Below are 24,483 nucleotides of genomic sequence, written 5' to 3'. Positions count from 1 at the left end.
AAGGGAAAGAGATCAACTCTTTCACAGGGTATTACAGAAACTGAAATCTCAGTACAGTTATGATCAATTTTCTTCCCTGGAGCCATGAAAGCTGTTTCTTAGAAAAATTATCCAAGATGCCTGCAATGTTTCCTCTCCAACTGGATTTTAGTTCCACTTTGTCTAGTGCTCTTGAACACAGACCATCGTAAACCTGGATTCAGGAAATTATGCCTGAATATTGTGTCAGTGAAAATATTAAAACTCTCAAATGTTTTTTAAAAGCATCTTTACCTTATGTTCCTCCTCATGTGAGAAGGTTTCTGAGCCCTCTTCTTTTTGGTGTCCTCAGAGGCCAGGCTCTGGTGCTGGTTCTGCAACAGTTTCTCTGCCTGTTCACTCTGAGATGAGGTAGTTGAAGTAGAGTGCTGCCATTCTCCATCTTCCCCATGTTGAACAAGATCACTTTCAAAAACTGCTTCACGGGATTGATCTGTAAAGACAATGTTAGAATAAATTGTGAGTAATTTCCTTTCTTTTCACACTTGTAACAAACATGGATCTTACTGAAAGAACAAATGATTTCTCAATCATTTGACCATGTACTTCACGTTTACTTCCATCTATTGGAAATGCTGAGGAATCAAAACTCTCCAAATTCTTTTGTGAACCTCTCATACACAACCACAAAAGTTCTGATATCATGTCAAACCACAGCTGGAAATGTCAACCTGCTCCTTGACACAATAAATACTATGTGACTGCAGCAAATAATTCCAGTGTTGATCAAGTATTGCCAAGTGAACAAACTGTAACAGAGGAATTTCTTACAGGAAAAGAAACAGGGAATGCCAGTTTGGACAAAATGTCTTGGATAGTTAATATAGCAAAAAAGGCTATTTTTTAAACACATAATCAAATAGCAGCTTTTGGGAAATGTTTCAGTGAAGCTCCGTGAAACATAAACAACATGGATGGAATGCTACTGCTTCCTAGATCTGGTGTTGTGGCAGCTCAACTTCCTTTTCTCCTGTTTTTCCAACTACTATGACTAGTTTAATATGAGATTAGACTGCATGGAAGATACTCCTGTTCCACAAACATTGTTTGAAAGTCCATGTGTTAAGTACAAATCCAGATGTCTGTAGAAGACCAAGTTTATCTATATCTGTCAAAAGTCACTGTGTACCAAAACCCTTTTAAAAGCAATGTGATTACTTCACACTGCTTTTTCAGAGAACTCACTCTATTCTGGCAAAGCCCTTTAAAAGAAACGAATTGAAAGCAAATAGCTGCTATTTAACATTCCCCTAAGTAAGAGGTGTAACTGAACCAAAACTGACCCCTCCTGTTTTTTTCCTGGAAGCACAAGTCAGGTCACATTGTGAACTTGATACATTTTCTAGAACAGACAGGGACTTTAAGGATTCATGCGGAGTGAAAATGTCACAACAAATGAGCTCACACTCATTTAACTGGAGAATTCCTAGTACTGAGAACAGACTCTGGTTTCCTTGAATTTTCTCAGAGATGTTTATATTGAGTAGCATTGTTCCAGCATATCATATCAACCAAGGTTTCATAATACGATATGCAGCATTTTTACCCCATTGGCTTTTCTGCTTCATTCACAATTATGTAACTGGATCAAAAGAGTGCTAAAATAGGGCAATAGGAAGTGGTAATAGCAATCCATGTGATTTCATTCTGCAGGCTGAGTCATCACACCAATGACTTCCCCAGAATTAAAAACAAAGGCATAATTCATGCAGAATTCAAAAGGCTGAAAAATCAAGCATTAGTGAGAGGAGAGAAAGAAAGTTATAACTCACATACATTTGCTAAAATCTTTGTGCCGCTTGTACGCATCTTTTCAACAAAATTAAAAAAAAGCACAGATTTAGCAGAATATTAGATTAGATATCTCCAGTGTAGTCGTGCCCTTCGACTATGATATGATGATACAGCAAATATTTTCTGTGTTCCCAGTTTATTAGCTTCTTATTATTAGTATACCCCAGCCTGTTTCTAGTCAGAGGTCTCTCAAATCTGTTTATTTTTTTCTCTCCCAAATTCTCAATATCCCTTTAAAAAAAACCTATATATCCTAAAATTTAGTTAGTTAGCAGATATATACAGAAAATGGAACAGTTGCATTATTATTTTGAATGTCATATTTGCTAATAAAACCAGATCTGTGATGTAATGAATTCTGAACAACATATTGTGATTCATGAAACAGATTAATGTGATTAAAATGAAATAAAATCAAACATAAAAACTCCAAGCATTAAACAACTAGTATAGTAATATCCTGAATTACACTCTTGTCATCAATGTGTTACTTTGAGGAAAGGGTGTTACTTCAAATATAAGTAAAACTGGTACAATCTTTTTTATATTATAATGACATGATATAAGCAAACCAAAAGTAAAAATGTCAACTTCTGTCTGATGAGAACATGAATCCAGGTAATATCACCACTCTATATAAATAATATATAAGAACAGCTTCTTTTTGTTTCTGGATTCAAACAAGCATCTATCCTAGTTACAGAAAAAAATGCTCTACATTATCAGTTGAAAGGGATTATTAAAGATGACATTTCAAGTTGAGCTCGACATCTAAAGACTTCAGGTCTTTATAGTTTCCTTGGTAACTGTAAGGAAGTGATTTATCATTGTTTTCTGAATTGGGTGCTTTCTGAATTCCCGGTATTTGGGGGTTAGTCTTATTCAAATACTAACACAGTCTTATCATGTTTAGGGGTTTTTTTTGAGATCAGCCAAGAGAGAGCAAGAATGGTATATCCTTCAATTTCATTTATTAAAGAAGTCTATAATTTGTTCCAAACTGTATATGAAAAGAAGACCAGAAATGATTCAACAATTTGTCCAATCCCTACTTCATAAAGTGCAACATAAAGGGGAAAAAACTATTAGCAATTTATGTAGAACAAAAGTGAAGAAAACAACAAATGCTGTTTTATTATCTGTGAAAATAAATTAATTCATCTCCCACCAAGGATGGCAAATAAGACATTTCTGGCAAATGTCAGAATGCCAAAGCCTTTAAAAAAAACCTCTGCACTTCTATAAGACTGTTTAATCAAAGTATAGTCTCACTTCTCCAGCCAACTCAGTAGCTTTAGGTTCCTCCTACTCTGGAGAGAAACCTAACGAAGAGCTAATTATATAAAGATTACATAAAGTGACACACCTACCTGACCCAGATATGCTCACAGAGCAATTCTTTACAAATACTCTAGATGATAATAGAGCCAAAGAAAAACTTCAGTATGGTGCTTCTCTATCTATGAAATACTGCACCATCATCAATAATTTTGATACAAAAAGGGGGATCAAGTTAGATTGATTAGATTCATCATCTCAATGTCATTTCATCTTCACATCTCATAAAAAAAACCCTTAACAGTAGTTAAATTCTGCAGGATATTTTTAAAGCTTGTGTCACTACACAAAATTGCTGAATGTGTCCCTTAAAAGCTTTAACTATTAGCCATTTAATTTGGAAGAAATAATCTGGCACAGTAAGGTAATACCTCCAAAATAGAAATGCCAAATTTTGTACCAGTATACGCAGCATAACTAAATATCAAGTCATTCCATTTGTTCTCAATTTTAAGTTGCCTTTTTATTACAATAGCTAAAAATACCCTACCCCACCACTACACTACAATGACGGTGTTCATAAAGATTCTCTGGAAGCATTCTTTCCTAAACATTCTCTGGAAGCAAGCTGTCCTACACACAGCAGCAAAATTTTAATAGTTTTCCAAATTATATTACCACAGGCAAGACAAAAGTGATGATATTGTAATGCACTCTACCTGGGGCTACCCTTGAAAGGCATTCGGAAGCTACAACTGGTGCAGAGTGCGGTGGTGCAGGCAGTTCATGGGGCCCGAAAAATGGCCAATGTAACATTACTGCTCTGCGAGCTGCATTGGCTGCCAGCCTGCTTCCAGGTACAAATTCAAGATGTTGGCAATCCTCCATAAAGCCCTTCATGGCAGGGGTCCAGGCTACTTGAGGGACTGTCTCATTTCCCTGGGATTGGCCCATCCCACCTATGCTGGCAGAGGAGCATGCTGCAAGGCCCGTCAGCCTGATTATTCTGGAGAAGGGCCTTCTCTGCATTGCACCTGCCCTCTGGAACATCTCCCCCCTCCCCCCTTTTTAGGTTGGCTCCAACCCTCCTGATCTTTTGTTAAGGGCCTAAAGACATGGCTCTGCCAGTTAGCCTGGGGCCCCATGGGAAACATCACAGTAGAGGTGATTGATTAATAACAGATTTTCCCCCTCCTGCTCCCAGATTTTATATATAAAATATTTTATTATTTTAAGACACTCAGAGTTGCCTTGTTGTTAGATGGGTGGCTAATAAATTTTTTAAATAGATAAAATAAATACATAAATATTTCCTATATGCTTCTCATACTGCACTCACAATCATGATTGAGCACAAAATAACTGCTGCCTGAGCTAAAAAAAAAAATCAAAAACCAATTGACCACACACATACATGCATGCATGCATGCATGCATGCACAGCAAGGTGCTATTCTATAGTGAATGATGGCTGGATATGATGGATCAGAATTTGAGCCACAGGTGCCAGTCAGTTATTTCTGAGTGATGTAGATCTTTAGTTAGGGATAAGTGCGGAATAAGGGATAACTCAGCCGAATAAAAACAATGGAATCAAATTAGAACAACACATCCCACCAGGTGCTAGACCAACCAAACTATCTCCTGACTCAATTTTAACCTAGCCCAGCGCTTGCGGGAAGAGCTAGGTCTTCACAATCTTCCAGAAGGCTGAAAGGATTCCTTGAATTTCAGATTGGAGGCTATTCCAAATGACTGGTTAGAAAGTAAGTGTGTCTCTAAGGTCATCAGTTAACAGCATTTAAGGAAAAGGAGTTGATGCGTCACTAAACTTCCCAGATGTTCATATATCGGCTCCAAAGTTCTCCTTTCTGATCCAGTGCTTGCAATGCTCCATAACAGAGTCGTTGCAAACAGTGAAAGGTGAGGGATACTGACTGAAGCAAGTGCAGGGCACATGCAGGGACAAATCTGTTGGAACATGATGGAAGCATCATTATAAGATTTATAATTGGGGGGGAGGAGTGGACTTATGGAAGTAGGATCTTGTTATTTTCAAAATAAAGAAAGCAACACTGCACCATTTTGCCACAATCTTATTCTTTTGGGGACATGGATGCAATGCATGTAGAATAGGCTTACAGTATATCACAGTAATTCGGTGCTTTCATTGATACTAGTATTCACTTGCTCCCTGCTCTGTGGAAACCACTGATTTGCTCCCCGAGAATAGGACTGCTGGGAACATGATAAAGAGCCACCCTCCAGTAGTTTAGCTTTGTGTTTTTAACATATTATTTGTTTATTGGATGTCAGCGATGCTTACTCTACTTCTTAAAAGTCACCCAACAGTCAGAATATAACTTTTCAAAATGAATACTGTAATTAATAACCATAATTTTATGTTATTATATATCTTATAATAGTCTAATAATCCATTGTTAATTATTTATATCCTGCCTACTGGGTGAAAAGCATTTACACAGGACATTGGCTGTAAGATGCTAGTGTACTATTCTGAACGCTGTCAAAAAAAACCCTTAAAGAGTGCTAAAGAGTACTCTGTACTCTCAACTGAAAAAGCATTTGGCCCAAATTAAAATGCTTTCTTAAAACTGCTGACAAGCGGCAAGAATCAGGGAGCGAGATAACTCCTCAAATGCAAAAGTTTATGGCTATAGTGAAATAGCATCATCCATATTAATCATATGTTGAATGTCCTCTGTGCGCCAATTGATTTGCGCTTGATCTCGAGCCTGGTCAACTTCATTAGAAGTTTGGATAGGAACAGAGGATGTAGGTGCATTAAGCACTGAGAACGTGGGAGCGCTAGACTCCTCAGTAGTTGTCTTGTAGTTCTAGTTGTCTTGTTTTTATGATACTTTTAAAATTGTCTTGATTACATGGTTTCAGAGAGGGGGGGGAGGCAGGCAGGCAGGCAGGCAGGCAGGCAGGCAGGAAGGAAGGAAGGAAGGAAGGAAGGAAGGAAGGAAGAGGCAGGCAGGCAGGCAGGCAAGCAAGCAAGCAAGCAAGCAAGCAAGCAAGCAAGCAAGCAAGCAAGCAAGGTCACAGATTTTCTTTTTTAAAGAGAGAGTCTAACAGAAAAAGCGGCAGATGTAGCACCCACTGACAATCTGGAACATCCAAAGGTCAACTTCAGTGACAGGCAACCTCTCTTGGAACTCCAAGATGATGCAAGCAGAACAATGCCCCAAACACTCCAAGAGCTCTTATTTTGACCTCAGTGCTGCACACAGGAGAGTCTGAATTACATAAATGCTGAAGGCTGCTGATATACACTTTTTATGAATGTGTCCAAATGTCAAGACTTACAATCCAAAAGAGACCAACTTGCCAATCTTATCAAGTAGAATAAAAAAACTCACACTAACCCATGTAGCAGATGACAGTTTCCCACAAGAGTTCAGCTAACATTAAGAAATGCAGTTCAATACTATGAATTTTATATTCAGACTGGCTTAAATATGTTAATGTACATGGATGTTTGCTTAATTACTTTTCTACAAAATAATATGAAAGATTCATGTGGAAGGAAAATGAGAATGGAAATGGCAATATTCTGCTTCCTTATGAAAAATTTAGACTTTATAAACTTTCTCCGGAAAATCTTTTCATCTTAGATAGATTTTTTTAATATGATAATTAATAATTAACTCATAAATATTAGAAGTCAACCAAAATCTACAAATTTAGACTTTTAATGTTGAAGCGACTGCTATAAAAACTGACATTTTTACATTCTGTTCTTCTCTTAATGTTCTATGAATAGCTTTGGTCACGGTGACCCAAATTATTTTCCAGTCTTCTCTACAATAAAGTTTCAGTGACACGCTGCCACTACAGATACATGCTAGATGCTTCTCAAAGCAGTTAAGGATTTTTTTCAATTAAATACCAAAATGCAAAAAAGAAAAACATGAAGAACCTATTTGGTTGAAGTAATTTTTCCGTGCCTTATATTAAAAGTCACAACTGTTTAAAGTTGTTTTTACTTCTCTCTATTCATACATCTTTGCTGGGTCAATGTAGATATTATTATTTATTTTACAGGAGACTGAAATAAGAGGGGAAGCAGGTAGTTTGTATTATGCAATGATTACAGAAAGTTTGTTTTAAGTAGGCAGATATTACTATACTGTTGGCTGCTTACTAGAATAGACCAATGAAGGATAAAGTGATTAATGTATATATTTCCAAGCCATTAAAATTATTTAAAACAAATAAATGCCCACACACAAACCTGTATAGCACACTTTAGTACACAACTGTCATAATCAAGAGATCTGATACTTGATCAGCAAAAGAACTGAATGAAAGACAAATTATATTTGAACCCTCAGTTATCACATCTCCCTTTACATATGGTATTTTTGGTGGTGAACAAGATGTGATTTTTAAACAACTGTATTATACTTTCAAAGTTCTTTTTTTCAACAGCTTCTATAGCAGTTCAGCTTTGCAGTCATCTATTCTTATAAAAACAATGACATCTTTTTGGGAGATTAGATTTTAGGGAACGCTTAGTATATGACACTGCTGTGTTACTCCAAGCCAGTGTACACATTATAGCTATTAGCAGGGGTGAAATGCTCCCAGTTCGGACCAGATCACCCAATCCAGTAGCAATGGTGGCGGGTGGTCGGAGAACCGGTAGCAAAAATCCCTGCGCCCCCCCCCCCACCATGCCCAGCTGAGCCACGGGATCATCAGAGGCTTTTTTTTTTTTTTTACTTTTAAAAGCATTTTTTCTACAACCTCTTCCGACGAAAAAATGCTTTTAAAAGTAACAAAAAAAGCCTCTGATGATCGTGTGGCTCAGCTGGGATAGTCAGAGGCTTTTCAAAGCATTTTTTTCTGCAACCTCTTCGCCGAAGAGGTGGTAAAAAAATGCTTTGAAAAGTCTCTGACGATCCCAGCTGCCTCATTGGCAGAGAGGTATTTTTTAAAAAGCCTCTCTGACGATCCCAGCTGAGTTGCCTGATCGGCAGAGGCTTTTCAAAGCATTAGAAAAAATTCTTTGAAAAGTTAAAAAAAAAAAAGTTGGCCATGCCCACCCAGTCACATTACCCCCCTCCCCCCGGGGTAACAAATTTTACATTTCACCCCTGCATATAAGCCTCTATATATTTCAACACATTTCTATGAATTTTGTATGTTTGATCAGTCACTATGTAGTAGTTCAATTTTAAGTCGCACACAAGGAGCAATTTCAAATAAATGTCATAAAAGCACTTCTGACACGATAGATTGACTGACAGTCATATAGCCATATAGCCACTTATAGCCTTGTTGCTATAAGTTTGAGGAAAAAATAGCCCACATAAACATGAAAAGAGACAGGTTTTTAGGATTAGTAGAGATCTTGAAAATAATGCTGTTATGCAACTACATCGGTCATAAAAAGCATTTTATACAGCTTGTAAAACAAAGATATTGGGGTCATTTGACTTTAGGATCAGGTTAAGACACAAAAAACCCCAAAGCCCATTTTAAAGCCACTACACTCAATCAAGTTTCCATTTCATGCTTAAAAACACTGTGAAGAAACAGTTTCTTTCCAAGTTGATTGTTACTTTTGTACTCCAAAATCAATAAAATTAAATGAGAAGGTCAATACCTTGGCAGAAGATAGTAATCTTGATAGTAAGAGCAGAAATATAAATATAGTTTGCTGTTCAAATACTAAATCTTTTTCAATATCAAGATATTTTTAAGTCATGAGGCTCATCTTGTTTACTCTTCCAAAAACTAAGGAAAGAACCACCATAAGTGAACAGGTTTCCTTTTAAAAGTTTTATGTGCTGATACTAACTTTTTCCTACAATTTAGAACAGCTTTCTTATGTATGATAAAAACACAGAAATGGTTCCAGTAAATAAATGTATAATGTAACAATTCACTGTTTCATAAGACAGTGGAACTAAAACAGTTCAGGAAGCAATTTGCAGATACAGACAAATCACAAGTAGTTATTATCCAGGATTGTTAAATGTCCATTTAGTGATTATTTGATTGCCACATTGTAGCTCAGGGGCTTCTTGGCATGCCATGACTCTGGGCTTCAAGGTATCTTGCTCATTTTCACCCGATCTCTGCAGGTTCTACCCTCTGCAGATGCCTCTGCAGGAAAGCAGGAGAAAGCTAACACGTGATGGGGGGAGAAACTGCAAAGATCTGAGGAGTACTGGAAGGCAGGAGGTACTCAACGGGGGAGGAACTTTGGAGATCATGGAAGGCAGAAGAAAGCTATGATTCCATGGGGGAGGAACTCTGGAGATCATGGAAGGCAGGAGAAAGCTATGATTCCATGGGGGAGGAACTTTGGAGATCGTGGAAGGCAGGATAAAGCTATGATTCCATGGGGGAGGAACTTTGGAGATCATGGAAGGCAGGAGAAAGGTATGATTCCATGGGGGAGGAACTTTGGAGATCGTGGAAGGCAGGAGAAAGGTATGATTTCATGGGGGAGGAACTTTGGAGATCGTGGAAGGCAGGAGAAAGGTATGATTTCATGGGGGAGGAACTTTGGAGATCGTGGAAGGCAGGAGAAAGCTATGATTCCATGGGGAGGAACTTTGGAGATCGTGGAAGGCAGGAGAAAGCTATGATTCAATGGGGAAGGAACTTTGGAGATCGTGGAAGGCAGGAGAAAGCTATGATTCGATGGGGGAGGAACTCTGGAAATCATGGAAGGCAGGAGAAAGCTATGATTCCATGGGGGAGGAACTTTGGAGATCGTGGAAGGCAGGAGAAAGCTATGATTCCATGAGGGAGGAACTTTGGAGATCGTGGAAGGCAGGAGAAAGCTATGATTTGATGGGAGAGGAACTTTGGAGATCGTGGAAGGCAGGAGAAAGCTATGATTCGATGGGGGAGGAACTTTGGAGATCGTGGAAGGCAGGAGAAAGCTATGATTCCATGGGGGAGGAACTTTGGAGATCGTGGAAGGCAGGAGAAAGCTATGATTCCATGGGGGAGGAACTTTGGAGATCGTGGAAGGCAGGAGAAAGCTATGATTCCATGGGGGAGGAACTTTGGAGATCGTGGAAGGCAGGAGAAAGCTATGATTCCATGGGGGAGGAACTTTGGAGATCGTGGAAGGCAGGAGGCAGCTCTTTAGCACAGCTAAAGCACAGCTCTTTAGTCAGATCTCGGCTCTTTTAAACAGGGAAAGAAGACAGGCAAGAGAATGAGCGCGTGTAGCAGGAAGCTCTGGTGTTGCCCGATCATCAGCCAAGCTCATCAGAATTTCGGCTCTAGAGCCATCCCAAACCCCACAGCCCACGAGCGAGGCGGAAGAAGGGAAAAGACTCTCTCTTTTCAGTTTCCCATCGGGCTGGCTCCGCCAAAGGCTGCCTCCCAATCTCGGAGCCAGTTCCCTCCTAAAGTTTCAAGGGCCACCACATGATTTCCATGAACTTGAGCTGAACAGAATTGTGGGGCAGAGCGAGTGTGCCGGCTCCTGTTTTTCCCAGCTGTTGAGTGCTCATTTAGAGAAGAGGAGCTGGGGAAACAGGCAAGGCGCGGAGGTGGCAGCGGGGAAGCGCTGAGGGCAGCATATGCATCTTTGGGCTTTCCACTTAGGTGGCGATAGGTGCAGCCTGTCCCCCATCCACCACCTGCTCGACCTGCAGCTCCCAGTGGGAAGGAGCCCAGGCAAGCCTCACGGTTTGGAGCTTCGTCGGGGGCAGTCTCGGCACCGCCATCTTGGCAGCACCATGCGCCAGGTGGGGAACAGCTGTCTCACCAGGGAACGGGCCGGTACCTAGTTGTCCTCTGGTAAGAGGTATGCTGGCCCACTTGGAAAAAGTGGGGGGCGCATTGGGGGGGCATGCATGCTCAGTGTGGGTGCATGTGTAGAGGGAGCGTGGGGGGTGTCGTGCATGCATGCGTAAATGGGAGCGTGCATTGCATTATGGGTTCTGGCACGCGGGAGTGCAACAGCGCTCGCCCGCTCAGATTTTTGGCACGCAATGCCAAAAAGGTTCGCCATCACTGCTATACCCTATGTCAAGTATATTCAATTAAAGTATAATATTTAACAAGCATATAGCTGAGAGAGTTATTTACACAACTGATTAATGTACCTGTTTCCCCATCTCCACCCTCAGTATAACAATGGTATTTATCTTCCTTCCTTTTTTACAAGACTTCTATGGCCATCTATCTCATATAGCAACTCAACTCACAGTATATAATGTATATTAAAATAAGTTTTAGTACAGGTCTCCTGTTGCCTTTCACAGAGCCCTATTATAATGAGCAGTAAATAAACAGAAGCCAGTCTACAAGCTATCTATACCAAACAGTACAAGAGGCTCTAAAACAAAGTGTTCCCTTCAAAAATGAAGAGCAGTTTTTTTAAAAAAATGTCATCACTATGTTGGTAAAGAACAGCCAGTTCCAAAGTGCTGTAAGCCCATAATTAAATTTACTGATACTATCCCAATATTTAATCCCTGCAGAACAATTACATTTATGTCTCTCTTGCTTCTGTTTCTATTTCCTATTTCCTTGTACTGTTAAATGCAATAAATGTTTCAATTTAACATAGTTCATCATAACAAACATACTTCCACATGTGCAATAAAGCGCACTGCTGCGGAAGGTAGACAAGCCGCTGGAACAAAAGAGGAGCCTGCCACCAGCAATGCTGGGAGACTCCTGAAGATTCCGACGGTCTACAGCGGTATCGGGCATGAGACCTTCACGCTGTTCAGGCAGAAGGTGGGGCGGGTCTACCAGGGACTGGGAGCCCCCAGCCCAGAAACGCCGACAAGTGGCCTTCAGAGGGCTCGGGCGCAAGACCCTTCACTCTGGCAAGCTCAACCAGGTAACTGGGAGCGGTTGTAATACAAAGGACCCAACAATTGCTGGTACAAGCAGTGAGAAATGGGTCAGCTCAGAAAGTCGTGTCTTGTCCAAATCAGACCGAGTCTGAAAGCTGGAAAGCAGAAGAAAGAGGAGGAGCTTAACATCTTGCAGACTTGGTCCATGGACATCAGACGAGAGTTAACCCATTCCTGACCGCTGGCCCCACGCTCAATGAGAATATGTATTTACTTATTTATACAGATATTATAGATATCTTTTAGTATACATCCACAATGTCTCCTTCAACCTTCATTTCTTTTCAATAGCTATTTATTGTGGCCCTTAAATGTTTTAAACAAATACACGATTTAAAAAAAAAATATTATGAGATTTTTTTTGTTTTTATTTTTTTTATATGGTAAAAGAATATGTTTATTCTTTTTATATCGTATATACTATACAATACGACTTTTCGTATTGTATAGTATATAAATATTGTCAACAAATAAAACCACAATAATTTTTTAAAAACCCAAGCATCTTTAAATAGGTTTCTCTCATCTAGCCCTTAAAAATCACACACTTTCAAACAGTCAATTTTGTCTTATTTTTCTTTACCATAAAAAGCAGGCATAAAGCTATAAGTGTAACAAGGAAGTATTTATTACTTAGGTTTTTTCAGATGCCTCTGCACTAAAACTAGAAGATTTGCCTCCTCTCTTTCTGAACTTTTAAATCCTGGCAGTAACTATGAAATGATTCTGAAAGGATGCCAAGGATACAGATGCAAAAGAATGTGGACAATCATAGCTTTTATTTATCTTGAACACCAGCTGGTTACACCTCACCTACCCATGTGCTAACAACCACTGCTAGTCAATTGCTCATGGCAATCTGCCTACTGCTAAATTATTTTTTTCTCTCTGGTTAGAGGGTGGAAACAAGAGGCAGGCAGGAAAATACACTTTAAAGAAGCTAGGTGTGGGAGCTGGCATAATCATGCACATTCACAGCTAACCATAAGCTGCCAATATCACTGAAACACTCCCAAAAGATCATACTGGATTTTAAAAACATCAAAACAAATTTATCAAAGATACAACTATCAACCTGAATTAGTTACATAGTTTTAATTGAGCCCACTAAAATTCTACCATTGTACTAGATATAACAAAGGCCACCACATTCATTTTTTGACTGTAAGGTATTTTTGAATCATCTGATAGTCCAATACTAGAAATCTATTTTTCAATTCAAGGAATTCATCTTGCATTTTTTACTGAGTCTTATATCTCTTCCCAAAGATACCAGAAAAAAATGAATAACATTTCCAAAAGATATGGGGGGTGTTCAGTGCTTTACAGAATTTCAGACTTGTGTATCGAATAATTATCAATAAGTCAGATTGTTTAAAATAATCAAAAATAGCAGAACATTATTCTGATATTCACATACTGAGAATATAGAATACTCTGCATTTTAGTACATTTCCATGACAGAGATTTTTTTAACAAAAGAAGCTACATACAACTTTGGCTGTAATTTTATTTTATTCAAATCTTCTTTTTAAGTACAATGTCAACTCGCGAAGCATTCCTGACCTGCTCTCGAGTTGCCATAGGCAGGGGGATGGGGAACTGAGCCTCGCAGCTGCATCAAGAAACTTGTACATCAGTCAAAATAAAGCACATTCCAGCCTGTGATTGTCAAGGCTGTTTCCAAGGAGACCCACACTGGCCGAAGGAAGTGACTTCTACAGCCTGTGAAATTGCTTCGTTGGGGAATGTGATGACACACCTTCATGTGTGGGGAGGGGGAAACAGGGTCAGGATCAGGGTGGAGGGGGAAACAGGGTCAGAGTCAAGGTGGGAACTAAGTGAGGTCAGAGTTGGCTTTACTTGGTTCGTGCCGACATGGCGTTCCTAATAAATAACTGGATTTCTTTTGAAGCTTGGCTTGAGGCTTATGATTAATTAGGAATCCTGACATACCAATTATTTTACAGGAAATATATAATAGATATTGTTGTGTGAATTAAAAGCATAACATTCTTTGGATACTTTTGCAAGATGTAGGCTTCATTGGCTAAATGGCTCTGTCCAGGTTGCAAATTTGACATATTGTTTTAGTCATAGCAGTACAAGTTACCAACCCAGGACGTGGCTGCTCCTTATCAATTAAAGTGTTCCAAAATTGCATCAAATGTTCCAGAATGAACAAATCTGCATTTTGTATAAGATTTAAACAATTAAAACTATATTTCTGTATAAAATTAAAATCACCAGATTACACACTTCCAGCAAAATGTTCATTACTTCCCGAACCCATTAACTCACCATTCTCATCAAGTAAATCCTCTTCATCATCTCCATCATTATCCTCTTCCATTGCTTCCTCATCATCTTCTTCCTCCTCTTCCTCTTCCATATCCTCCTGCTCCAAATCTGGGTCCACATCTGGATCACTCCCTGAGACTGACTCGTCCGACATGATTCCCAATAGCACTCCTTGTGCATTACCTGCTCATGATCTATATTACAGCAGCCCTACAAATTAAAACAGAGGAAATAAACATCAGATAAAATTGACAAGCTGTAAGGCATGATGTAGCACAAACCAAGTTTATTGAAAATTCTCCAGATTATTCTATTAATAATTTAGAACACTTATTAACACATCACTTTTTAGAATTAGGATATCCTTTTCATGGCAAGGCATGGGAATAATGACAAAGTCTCCAACCATTTATTTAAATTTACAGCTGAAAATATAACATGATAACAAGCACTTTAAAGATCTGTGCATCTCTATGATAAAATTCCAAATCGAAGCAAATTTAAATTGTCTTAAAACAGGCATGCATGCAGGATTATAATCTATTATATCTGAATCTTTCCTGATTAATATTTTCCAATGAATGTAATATAAAACATGCATCATACATTTGCTCACTTTATAATTAAATATTCTCAACTTTTGAAAACTCTTGTGACTTTTGTCACACACACTTTTAAAATAAATCAGACAAATATTTACCAAATGATAGCTTAATGTTGTAACTCATGCTCTCATTAGCTATAATGGTTTACAGAATTTTCTATAATAAATTTTAATTACAAGTCATATATTTATAAAAGGGGTAAATAAATGTTAAATGAATAAAAGCATACAGTATGCTCTTTTAACCAAAAGAGCAATAATGAGGAAAGCAGATGAACAATGTAAAATCAAAATTAAATAGTGGAATAGGTTAAAAAATTTAAAAGTTCATAAGTTATGATAGTTATTGACATACCTGAAGTAGTATATTTACAACAATTATTATAATGTTTTAATGCATAATTAATTTTGGTCTTCTTCAGTTCTGAAGAAGCTTCTTGGATGAGAAGTGACACATCTTCAAACAAAAACAAAGACAGTCCAGTTGCCTTTTGAAAAAAACACCTTTGGGACATCCCAATAAAAAAAATGGTTTATTACTGCAGTTTAATGGAAATGTACTTCTCAATAATATATTGATTGAATATTACTTGTCACAGTGGTGTCTCTGAAGATGCACAGATCCTTTCGAACAGAAAGAGCCGCCAGTTCTGAGACTCTCCTAGCTGAGGTAATAGCCAGGAGGAATGTCACTTTAAAGGATAAGTACTTGAGAGCGACTGATCCCAAAGGTTCAAATGGAGGGGACATCAAGGCCCGGAACACAAGAGGAAGATCCCATGACGGATAACGGTGCACTGTGGGGGGGGGGGGCGCAGGTTTGTAGCCCATGCAGAAACCCCTTGATAAGTGGGTGCAGAGACAGTGACTGGTAAGGTTCACACGATATGACCGTAGATAAGGCTGCTGTCTGACTTCTTAGGGTAGCGGGGGCCAGTCCATTGTCCAGTCCAGTCTGCAGGAATTCGAGAACGTCTTGGACCTCCGCAGATGTAGGATCCACATGATGTCGCGAGCACCAGCAACAGAATGCCCGCCATGAGGCCTCATATATGCGAAATGTAGAAGGTCATCTGGCCGCCTGGATGGTGCTGACGACCCCATCCGACAACCTGTCCTTCTTTAGAATGACCCTCTCAAGTGCCAGACGGCCAATTGAAGCCACTGAGGTTCTGGATGACTGACCGCCCCCTGGCGTAGCACTACCTGGTGTGGTGGAATCAGCCACGGTTGGTTTACGGATAGAGCTACGAGGTCGGCATACCACGTTCTTCAGGGCCAGTTGGGAGCCAGTAGCAGTAAGTCGGCTTTCTCAGCCAGTAACTTCCAAATGAGGCGTGGTAGGAGTGGAATTGGTGGGAAGGCGTATAACAGACTGCTGGGCCACCTGCATCGCAGAGCATCTTGGTCCTCTGCCTGTGGCGTTGGGTAGCGAGACATGAAGCGTGGTAGCTGGGCATTGGCCGGAGTCACAAACAAATCTACCTCCGGAGTCCCGAACCGAGCGCAGAGTTCCCGAAATAGGCGGGAGTAGAGTTGCCACTCCGCTGGATCTATCAGTTCTCAACTGAGCCAATCCGCTCTGACGTTGGTCGATCCCGAGATATGATCTGCCCTGATCGAGAGCAGGTGTCTCTCTGCCCAGGCGAACAGGGTCTCGGACTCGAACATCAGTGCCCGAGATCTGGTGCCCCTCTCTCTGTTCACATGTGCCTTGGCCGAGATATTGTCCGTCAAGATCAATACGTGATGGCCTTGCACCGCGGCTTGAAATTGGCATAAGGCCAGTCTGATCGCCCTGAGTTCCAGGAGATTGATGCTGCTGTGACGTTTGTGCCGTGACCACTGGCCCTGAGCCACTAGGTTGTGAAGGTGAGCGCCCCACCCCCGAAGACTTGCGTCTGTGGTGAGAATCAGTCTGTCCGGGTCTAGAAATTCACAGCCCTTGAGGAGCGAGGAAGACGTCCACCAACTGAGGGAGAGACGGACCTGGGGCGGTAGGATCACCTCGTGTTTCGAGTTGGCTTTGCCCGCTCGTTGGAAGGGGAGTAGAAACCATTGGAGAGCCCGTGAGTGTCTGCGTGCCCACGGTACGATGCTGAAGCAGGAGAGCATCTTCCCTAGCAGGCATGATAGTTGCAGTAGGGGTACTTTCCCCCGTGTCAAGACCTGCTGGATCAGGTCTTAAATGCTCTGGATTCTCTCCGGGGACAGAAATACCTGGCTCTTGACCGAGTCTATCACCGCCCCCAGGTGCAGAAGCCGGGTGGAAGGCTGTAGATGGCTTTTCTCGAAGTTGATCGTGAAGTCGTGATCTTGGAAAGTTTTCAGGACCAGCTCCATGTCTCTGACCCCCTGGCCGTGTGACGATGAGAGGACCAAAATGTCGTCGAGGTAACAGAGAACCCGCACCGGAATTGCTTGTAACGTGGCCACCACCACTGCTACCAGCTTGGTAAAGGTGCGGGGCGCTGATGAGAGTCTGAAGGGCATTGCACAATACTGGCAGTGCTGACCCGCATACTCGAACCTCAGGTACTGTTGGTGATTGGGATGAATGGGCACGTGCAGATAGGCTTCTCATAAGTCGACAGACTGGAGCAGGTCTCCTTGCCTCACCCGTGCTAGTATCGACCGGAGGGAGTGCATTTTGAACCTGCGGTATTGGACTGCCCAAATCAGCTGTTTTAGGTTTAAAATGCCCCTCCAACCTCCGGAATTCTTGGGTACAAGGAAGAGAATTGAGTAGAAACCCGAGCCCTGCTGACTTGGTGGTACCAGTTCTATGGCCCTGATCTCCAGAAGATGTGCGATCTCTTGTGACATCAAGAGGCTGAGCTCCTTGGAGTGCGGGACCAGGCAGCGCAAGAAGTGACGGGGGGGAGCCCCAAGAATTCAATGGAGAGACCTGATGAGGTTGTGCGCTTTACCCATAAGTCCGATGTTGACCGGGCCCATTGCTGGTGGAAAAGGCGGAGCCTCCGGCCGATGGGGCCCGTGGCTCTGGCGTGACTTCCCCCTCCTGGCGGGTTTGAAACCGGCCCCACGAAAGGATCGCTTGGACTGTTGAGTTCGACCGCGGTCTCGAAACTGGTGTCCCTGTTGTCGATCACCGCTCTGAAATTGGGAGCGCTGAGGTGGGGCGCTCTGGACCCCGAGTTGGGACGAAAGGGTTGCTGGTGAGGATATGGTGTATATCTGTGCTCCTGGCGAAGGTAAGCCGACAGGAGAACCTTCCTCTTGTCCTTGTCCTCGATCAGGACGGGTTCTAATGCCGTCCCGAATAGGTCTGGAGCTTTATACGGGGCTGCGGCCAGCTTCCATTTTGCTTTAAGGTCAGCTTTCCAGGGGCGTAGCCAGAACAGCCTTCTCATCATGATGGTTGAAGCAAGTGCTCTCAAGGCAAATTTAGAGATGCATCCGCGGCATATTCAGTGGCAGCTACAATCTTGTTTATGTCTTGATGTAGCCTGGGTGTCCTTGGGAGGAAGACTTTCCTGTAACTGCCGTATCCAAATGAGGGATGCCCTGTTGAAAAAGGATGTTGCTGTTGCTGATCTGATCGCCCAGGCCACCGCCTGATGTGACTTGCAAAAGGCCCACTCCATCCTTCTGTCCTCAGCTTTGAGGCTGTCCAATGCATCTGTGGAAACCATGGAGGAGGAGGATAGGGTCGCTACCGGCTGGTCCACCAACGGCAGTGCTAATAAGTCCTCCAGTTCAGGGGCAGAGCAGTACAGCTTCTTGTCCAAACTGCTTGGAGTTGTCAGGGTGGCCGGCTGCCCCCAGGGGTTCTGGATTACGTCCGAAAACAGTTGAGGGCAGGGAATACAGTCTTTTTCTGGTTTAGAAGATTTGAAGAGTGCGTCGTGGGTCCCCACAGTCAACTGAGTGGTTGCTGTGACCTCCCCTGGCACTCCTAAATTAGTCGTAAGGCGAGCCTTATGGAGGAGGGACTTCAACAAGGCCGGGCAGAACAAGCCAGAGAAAGCTGGAGCATCGCGCCTCAAGCCCTCGTCCTCTGAGAACTCGATGTCCTCGGGTCCCTCCTCTGCTTGGTCTGAGTTGTCTGATGAAGATGCAAGATGTTGTGACGGCTGAGGTTGGGACTGTTGTCGCTGTTGCGTCCCCTGAGCCGCCAATGACTGTAAAAGCACCTGTGCTGCCTGCTGCAATCCTGCAGCCAGGAGGGATGATAATGCAGATGAAAGCATAGACTGGAGTTGTCGGTAAGGGCCCCTCTGGCGCTCGGAGGCCTGCCACCATTGGTGTGAAGGTCGCCTCCGCCATGTGGTGATGTGAGCGCGATGACCTGGCCACGGAGACATCTGGCAATGAAAGTGAAACACCTTTGGTACGAAGTAATGAATGGCCTGACTTGGATTGGCCAGGGGTCACTGGGGTTAAAGACAGTTCTGTCAGGCTTGTAATTCCAGAGTTAGCCTCCCCAGATGCTGAAGGAGTCGCTTTTGAAACACCCGACTCCAGTGCTGTTGCTGTAGCCGCTGCTTTCTGTGCTTTGGCGCACTGGCGTTCCAGCGCCTTATGGTGTCTTAAGGCATCTTTATCCTGTATGGGAGGCGTCTTGTCTGTGCAGCTTTTGTGGCTGGAATTTTCAGTTCGCTTTCCAGAGTTCTTTTTATCGGATTTGGTCCCCTTGCAAGGTGGGCTTATCTCCAGTTCCAAGTCAGAAGAAAGAGGGGAATCTGACATGGTTGCTAAGCTTCCACTGTAAGTAGTCACCCTGGTAACCTTGCCTTGGCCAGGAGTTGAATAAATTGCCCATGAGCTTCCAGGTAGATGAGGCCCGAAGGTCCTCAAACTGCCTTAAATATAGAGGGCTCCGCGGGTGAGGAGATTCTCTCGCCGGATCAGGAAGCAAGCCGGCCGCTGACTGAGGAATAGGGGGGAGCCAGCCACTTTGCGGAATCCAAAATGGCGGCCCGAGGGTCCACCAAGATGGCGGGCACACGTGGCGCAATATTCCGATGGCTGGGGGAGCTGTGGTCTCACAGTGGCAGCCCGAAGTTTCTACCACATGCTGCGCTCAGCCCAAACGGCAAACCGAGGATCCGCTGTGAGGGGGGGTCGGATTGCCTCACTGCCGCTCCGCTGCTTGAATGCTGCGCTCCCTTGTGCTTTTCCGCTCTCTGCTGCTCCCCGATGATCTGGGCACGCCGCTGCGATGGTGGGGATGGCGTGGAATCCAGCCGCCCATAGCTGCACTGTAGCAAGGGCTGGGCTCGCCCTGAGCGAAAGGCAGGCTCGGCAAGGGAAGAAAAAGCGGCTGCTGAGCGCTGATGCGTGGGTGGGTAGGAGGCTTTGGGACTGCTGCTCAACTGACGGAGCGGTCCTCCTCTCTCTGTAGCTGCCGATTGCTTTGAAGGCAGCAATCCCGGTAACAAAAAATAAAAGGTATACTCAAAAATAAACAAAAGCCTAGAGAACTCCAAGAAAGGGAAAAAATTGAAAAATAATACAAGAGCTCTGAAAAAACACTTCAGCGTTTGCCAACAACTGAGTGAAGACTGGGGATCATGGGATTGGGGGCGTGGCATGGTAGCAGGAAAGGGAAATTTAGCTCTCACTCAGTTATTGCCAAAGGCTGAAGGATTTAGCCCATTCATGGATAGTGGGAGCAGCGCACAGGAAAATGGTATGGTGCAAGAAATGTAACTCAGTAATATGTGTACAATTTTCAATTAGTACAAACTTCAATTTGTATAAGGCTCTGGAGTCCTTCCAGAGTAAATTCTGAGGGCCAAGGGAGCTTTGGATAGGTAGGATTATAAATCTCCAGATTACCCAGGGAAAGTATTTCTTTAAAGAAAGTATATATTTGGATTTTATCCATGAGCTATTTTTGACTTGCAAAACCCTGAACAGATTTGAACCTACCTAAAACTGTAAATGCGCAGGATACTTAAATGATTGAGCAATGAATATGATCATCTCTTATTGGCTATGCATATAAGAAGCCAGAGTATCACAATTTACAATAATTATGTGAACTCAGTCAGGGAGCTAAATCAAGAAATCATGGGGTAGTATTAGATGTCAACCCAACTGTATAGCTGCACTGTGAATACTGGAAATTATTAAGAGCAAAATAAGGAACCTAAAGTACAAGCCAAGCCAAATTGTTTAAATATATACTGATTGCTTCCATTTCTTCAGACCTGATTAGATTTCTAATCTAAATTTAATCTAAGAAATTAGATTTCTAATCTAATCAGATTAAGTATAGGAAGAAAGACAGAAAGAAAAATAAAGCCAGAGAGCAAGAAGATGGTTACATAACAACTCCCTTAAAATAAACATAATGTTAAATGTGACGTCTGTGCTTCCCAAAGCTTGTTTATTTCCTTTTTAAATTAGGTCTAAATTTATCTTCCCAGCAAATAGGAATATGTTCCATTTTTTCAACTTAAATAATCAGGTTGGCTTCAGACCTTCAATTGTGGCTTCTCTAATAAAATCCAATAAAAGATCAACATAACAAAATCAACAAATCCAGTCAGATTGAAGGATTTTTCTAAATTATTAAATAATTGAATAGAATACTTTTAATTGATTTTTTAAATTCTAATAATGTATTTAAAGCTATCCGTCCTTATTTGACAAATGAAATATATATAGAAGGTAGCAAAAGTCAAGCCCTGTAGGCAATGTATCATATCAATTACATTAAATGTTCAAATTGGTTGCCATTTTTTGTACACACTTCCTTACTCCTTTGATGCCTTTGAACATCTCTATGTATAGTAACATTCTCTGAAAAAAATTATTAATATTATGATTGGGCTCCAGGGCCAGACTTTTGATACATCCTGTATACAATAAACATCTTACCAAAACCAATTTTCTTTTAGGGAAGCTCATACCCAACCAGTGCCAATTTATACTGGTGAACCGCTTACTGGATCAAGCAAAGTTTGATCATAAAACTAACCCTCCCTCACCTGCATTACCCATTTCAGTATCATATTTTCAGTATCTTACTTTCACTTATATAACTAAGTATTACTTTAGATGCTACTTGCCACAGGACAAACTTGAGATATAAAATATGAATACTCTATCCCAGCCAAGTAACCACAACAGACATTAGCTTCCCCTCATTTTTCATACAAGCCTAACCCAGTTCAAAGCCATCTACCAAGGATAATTACATAATACACCCACCTCCCTAGTCCAACCTTAATCTCTCTACACACACAAATCAGCATTTAATAAATGGTGGTAGCATTCATTTCAAACTGATGAGCAAATAATTTTCAAATGATTAATTACAATATGTTGACAGCTTATCTCTTAATAAAATCATCTTCTATTCCCCTTAACGTAATAGGTACCACATAAAAAGATTTATTTTTGATGCATTACTTTACACACACAAATTACACAAGATTGTATGGGTCTGGAGACAAGATGATCTAGAATAATTATGATAAATCACAAGGTTAAGATAAAGAATGAAGAAGAAACAGTAGGAGAAAAATAAAAAGTAGAGGAAGAAGAATTCTATTTCCTTACATGAGAAAAGGAGTCAAGTATTTATTCCAACAAACTATTGTATAAACATCAGCCTCATGTTTGTGAATGTCTTTTACTAAATGACAGCCCCTTATTATTCCAGTATTTACCAATGGGAAGCAAGATGAGAATAGATATTTCAACATTTTGAATAAAGATAGATATGAAAATCAGGTCTAATGATTTTTTTAATATAATTCCATGTAAGTTTCTTCATTCATCCAATAATTTTAAATTTAAATAAATTTACTTACCGTATTTTCCGGCGTATAAGACGACTTTTTAACCCAGGAAAATCATCTCAAAAGTCGGGGGTCGTCTTATACGCCGGGTACCCGAATCTGAGTTGCTGGCGCTGACCGATGACACTTTGGGAGCGCCGGCAACATTGAGGGGAAGCTGTACTCTGAATTAGTTCCAACCTACAAGAGGTGCCAGGCAGTGCGCGGCCCACGAGAAAGGAACGCGTCCCCACTCTACCCCGGAATTCGGGTCACCTTCCTTCCTTTCCCAGCAGTCCACGGTGAAAGCGGCGGCGCGGTCGACCTGGGCCAGCGCCTTGCACACCTGGCTCTGCGTCTCCATTATGAGAAGCTCCATGCGACTTCGCATGTCTCCGCCCCAGTCGCGCAGCTCTCGCAATCCGCTCACTGGAGGAGCCATGAAGTGCTCGCACCGCCTTGCCAGATCTTCCTCGTCCTCCTTTCCCCATGGCTTTTCCCATTGTAATTGCTGCTGCTGCTGCCGCCGAGGCTGCTCCTTCATCTCCGCCCACCGCACCAGACCCAGCCCGGCGAGCACCGCCGTGGCTCCCGCAGTCCAAGAAGATCGGCACCTGGGCTCGCAGGCGAAGGGTGGGAGTGCGCAGCGATCGACGCTGATTGCAGCCACCCACCATTGCCCCAACGGGAAGAACCGCCCGGCAGCGATTCCAAGGAGCCCGAAGCGAACATCCTGGAGCAGCACGGGCTGGCCCAGAGGCTTAAACCCCGGGAGCCCAGGTGCCGAACCCCGCACAGCAGAAAAGACATGACAGCCGGTGCCCAGTTCCTTCTGCAGCCATCCGGATCAGCGTCCGGGCTCGCAGGCAAAGGGTGGGAGTGCGCAGCGCATTTTCCTGGCTTGGCGCCGATCCGGACGGCTGCAGAACGAACTGGGCACCGGCTGTCATGTCTTTTCTGCTGTGCGGGGTTCGGCACCTATGCTCCCGGGGTTTAAGCCTCTGGGCCAGCCCGTGCTGCTCCAGGATGTTAGCTTCAGGCTCCTTGGAATCGCTGCCGGGTGGTTCTTCCCGTTGGGGCGATGGTGGGTGGCTGCGAGCCTGGAAGAGGTGGTGAAATGCAGAGCAATACCTCGTGGGGAAGGAGTCCGCCGTGGCTCCCGCAGTCCAAGCGACGCCGATCGCTGCCACCCACCATCGCCCCAACGGGAAGAACTGCCCGGCAGCGATTCCAAGGAGCCCGAAGTGAACATCCTGGAGCAGCACGGGCTGGCCCAGAGGCTTAAACCCCGGGAGCCCAGGTGCCGAACCCCGCACAGCAGAAAAGACATGACAGCCGGTGCCCAGTTCGTTCTGCAGCCGTCCGGATCAGCGTCCGGGCTCGCAGGCAAAGGGTGGGAGTGCGCAGCGCATTTTCCTGGCTTGCTTACCTTAGCTCAGTGGTTGGGGGGGTCAAACAACCCTTTCACAGGGGTTTTGATGGTGGTGCAATACAGAAAAACGAGCGCAGCCCTCGCCATCCGGAATGAATGGTGCTGTTGTGGCGGTGGGGGAGGGGGCGGCAGAAGCGGGAAGAAGCGGTGTTTGCGATGGCTGGAAGCTGTGGGAGTGAAGCACAACTTTCATTTGTACGGCAGCAGCATTCCGCCTTGGTATATTTGTGTCAGGAGTGGCGCAAGGCAGCCTTTGTTTCCTGCTGCCTGGGATTCAGAGTGGTAAATGGCGTCTGATCCGGAGAGCTGCTGGATTTTGCTCTCTAATCCGGATGCCAAATCGGCCCCCTGCAAACTCTCGTCTCTCGAGGAGCGCTCCCTGAAGCGGGGCTGGAAACTTTGGTTGGAC

The 24,483-nt window shown here is 42.9% G+C and overlaps 1 protein-coding gene across 4 annotated transcripts in view; it reads right to left on the bottom strand.

Annotated features, from left to right (window-relative positions):
• The window catches only part of RAD54L2 (RAD54 like 2), a 72,396-nt gene that overhangs the window by 35,354 nt on the left and 12,559 nt on the right, over nucleotides 1–24,483 (bottom strand). For all 4 annotated transcript variants that reach the window (XM_034440014.3, XM_087887711.1, XM_034440024.3 and 1 more), the window contains exons 2-3: nucleotides 14,282–14,491; nucleotides 274–472 (exon numbers count right to left, since the gene is read on the bottom strand). In XM_034440014.3, coding sequence (XP_034295905.1) covers nucleotides 274–472; nucleotides 14,282–14,435 — 353 coding nt within the window. In that variant the 5' untranslated portion in view covers nucleotides 14,436–14,491. The remainder of the gene's footprint in view (nucleotides 1–273; nucleotides 473–14,281; nucleotides 14,492–24,483) is intronic.

The sequence above is a fragment of the Pantherophis guttatus genome, chromosome 2 (genome assembly GCF_059756535.1).
Source record: "Pantherophis guttatus breed Tessera chromosome 2, ASM5975653v1, whole genome shotgun sequence".
Taxonomy (NCBI): Eukaryota; Metazoa; Chordata; class Lepidosauria; order Squamata; family Colubridae; genus Pantherophis; species Pantherophis guttatus.
This window is presented reverse-complemented; position numbering and strand designations above follow the sequence as displayed.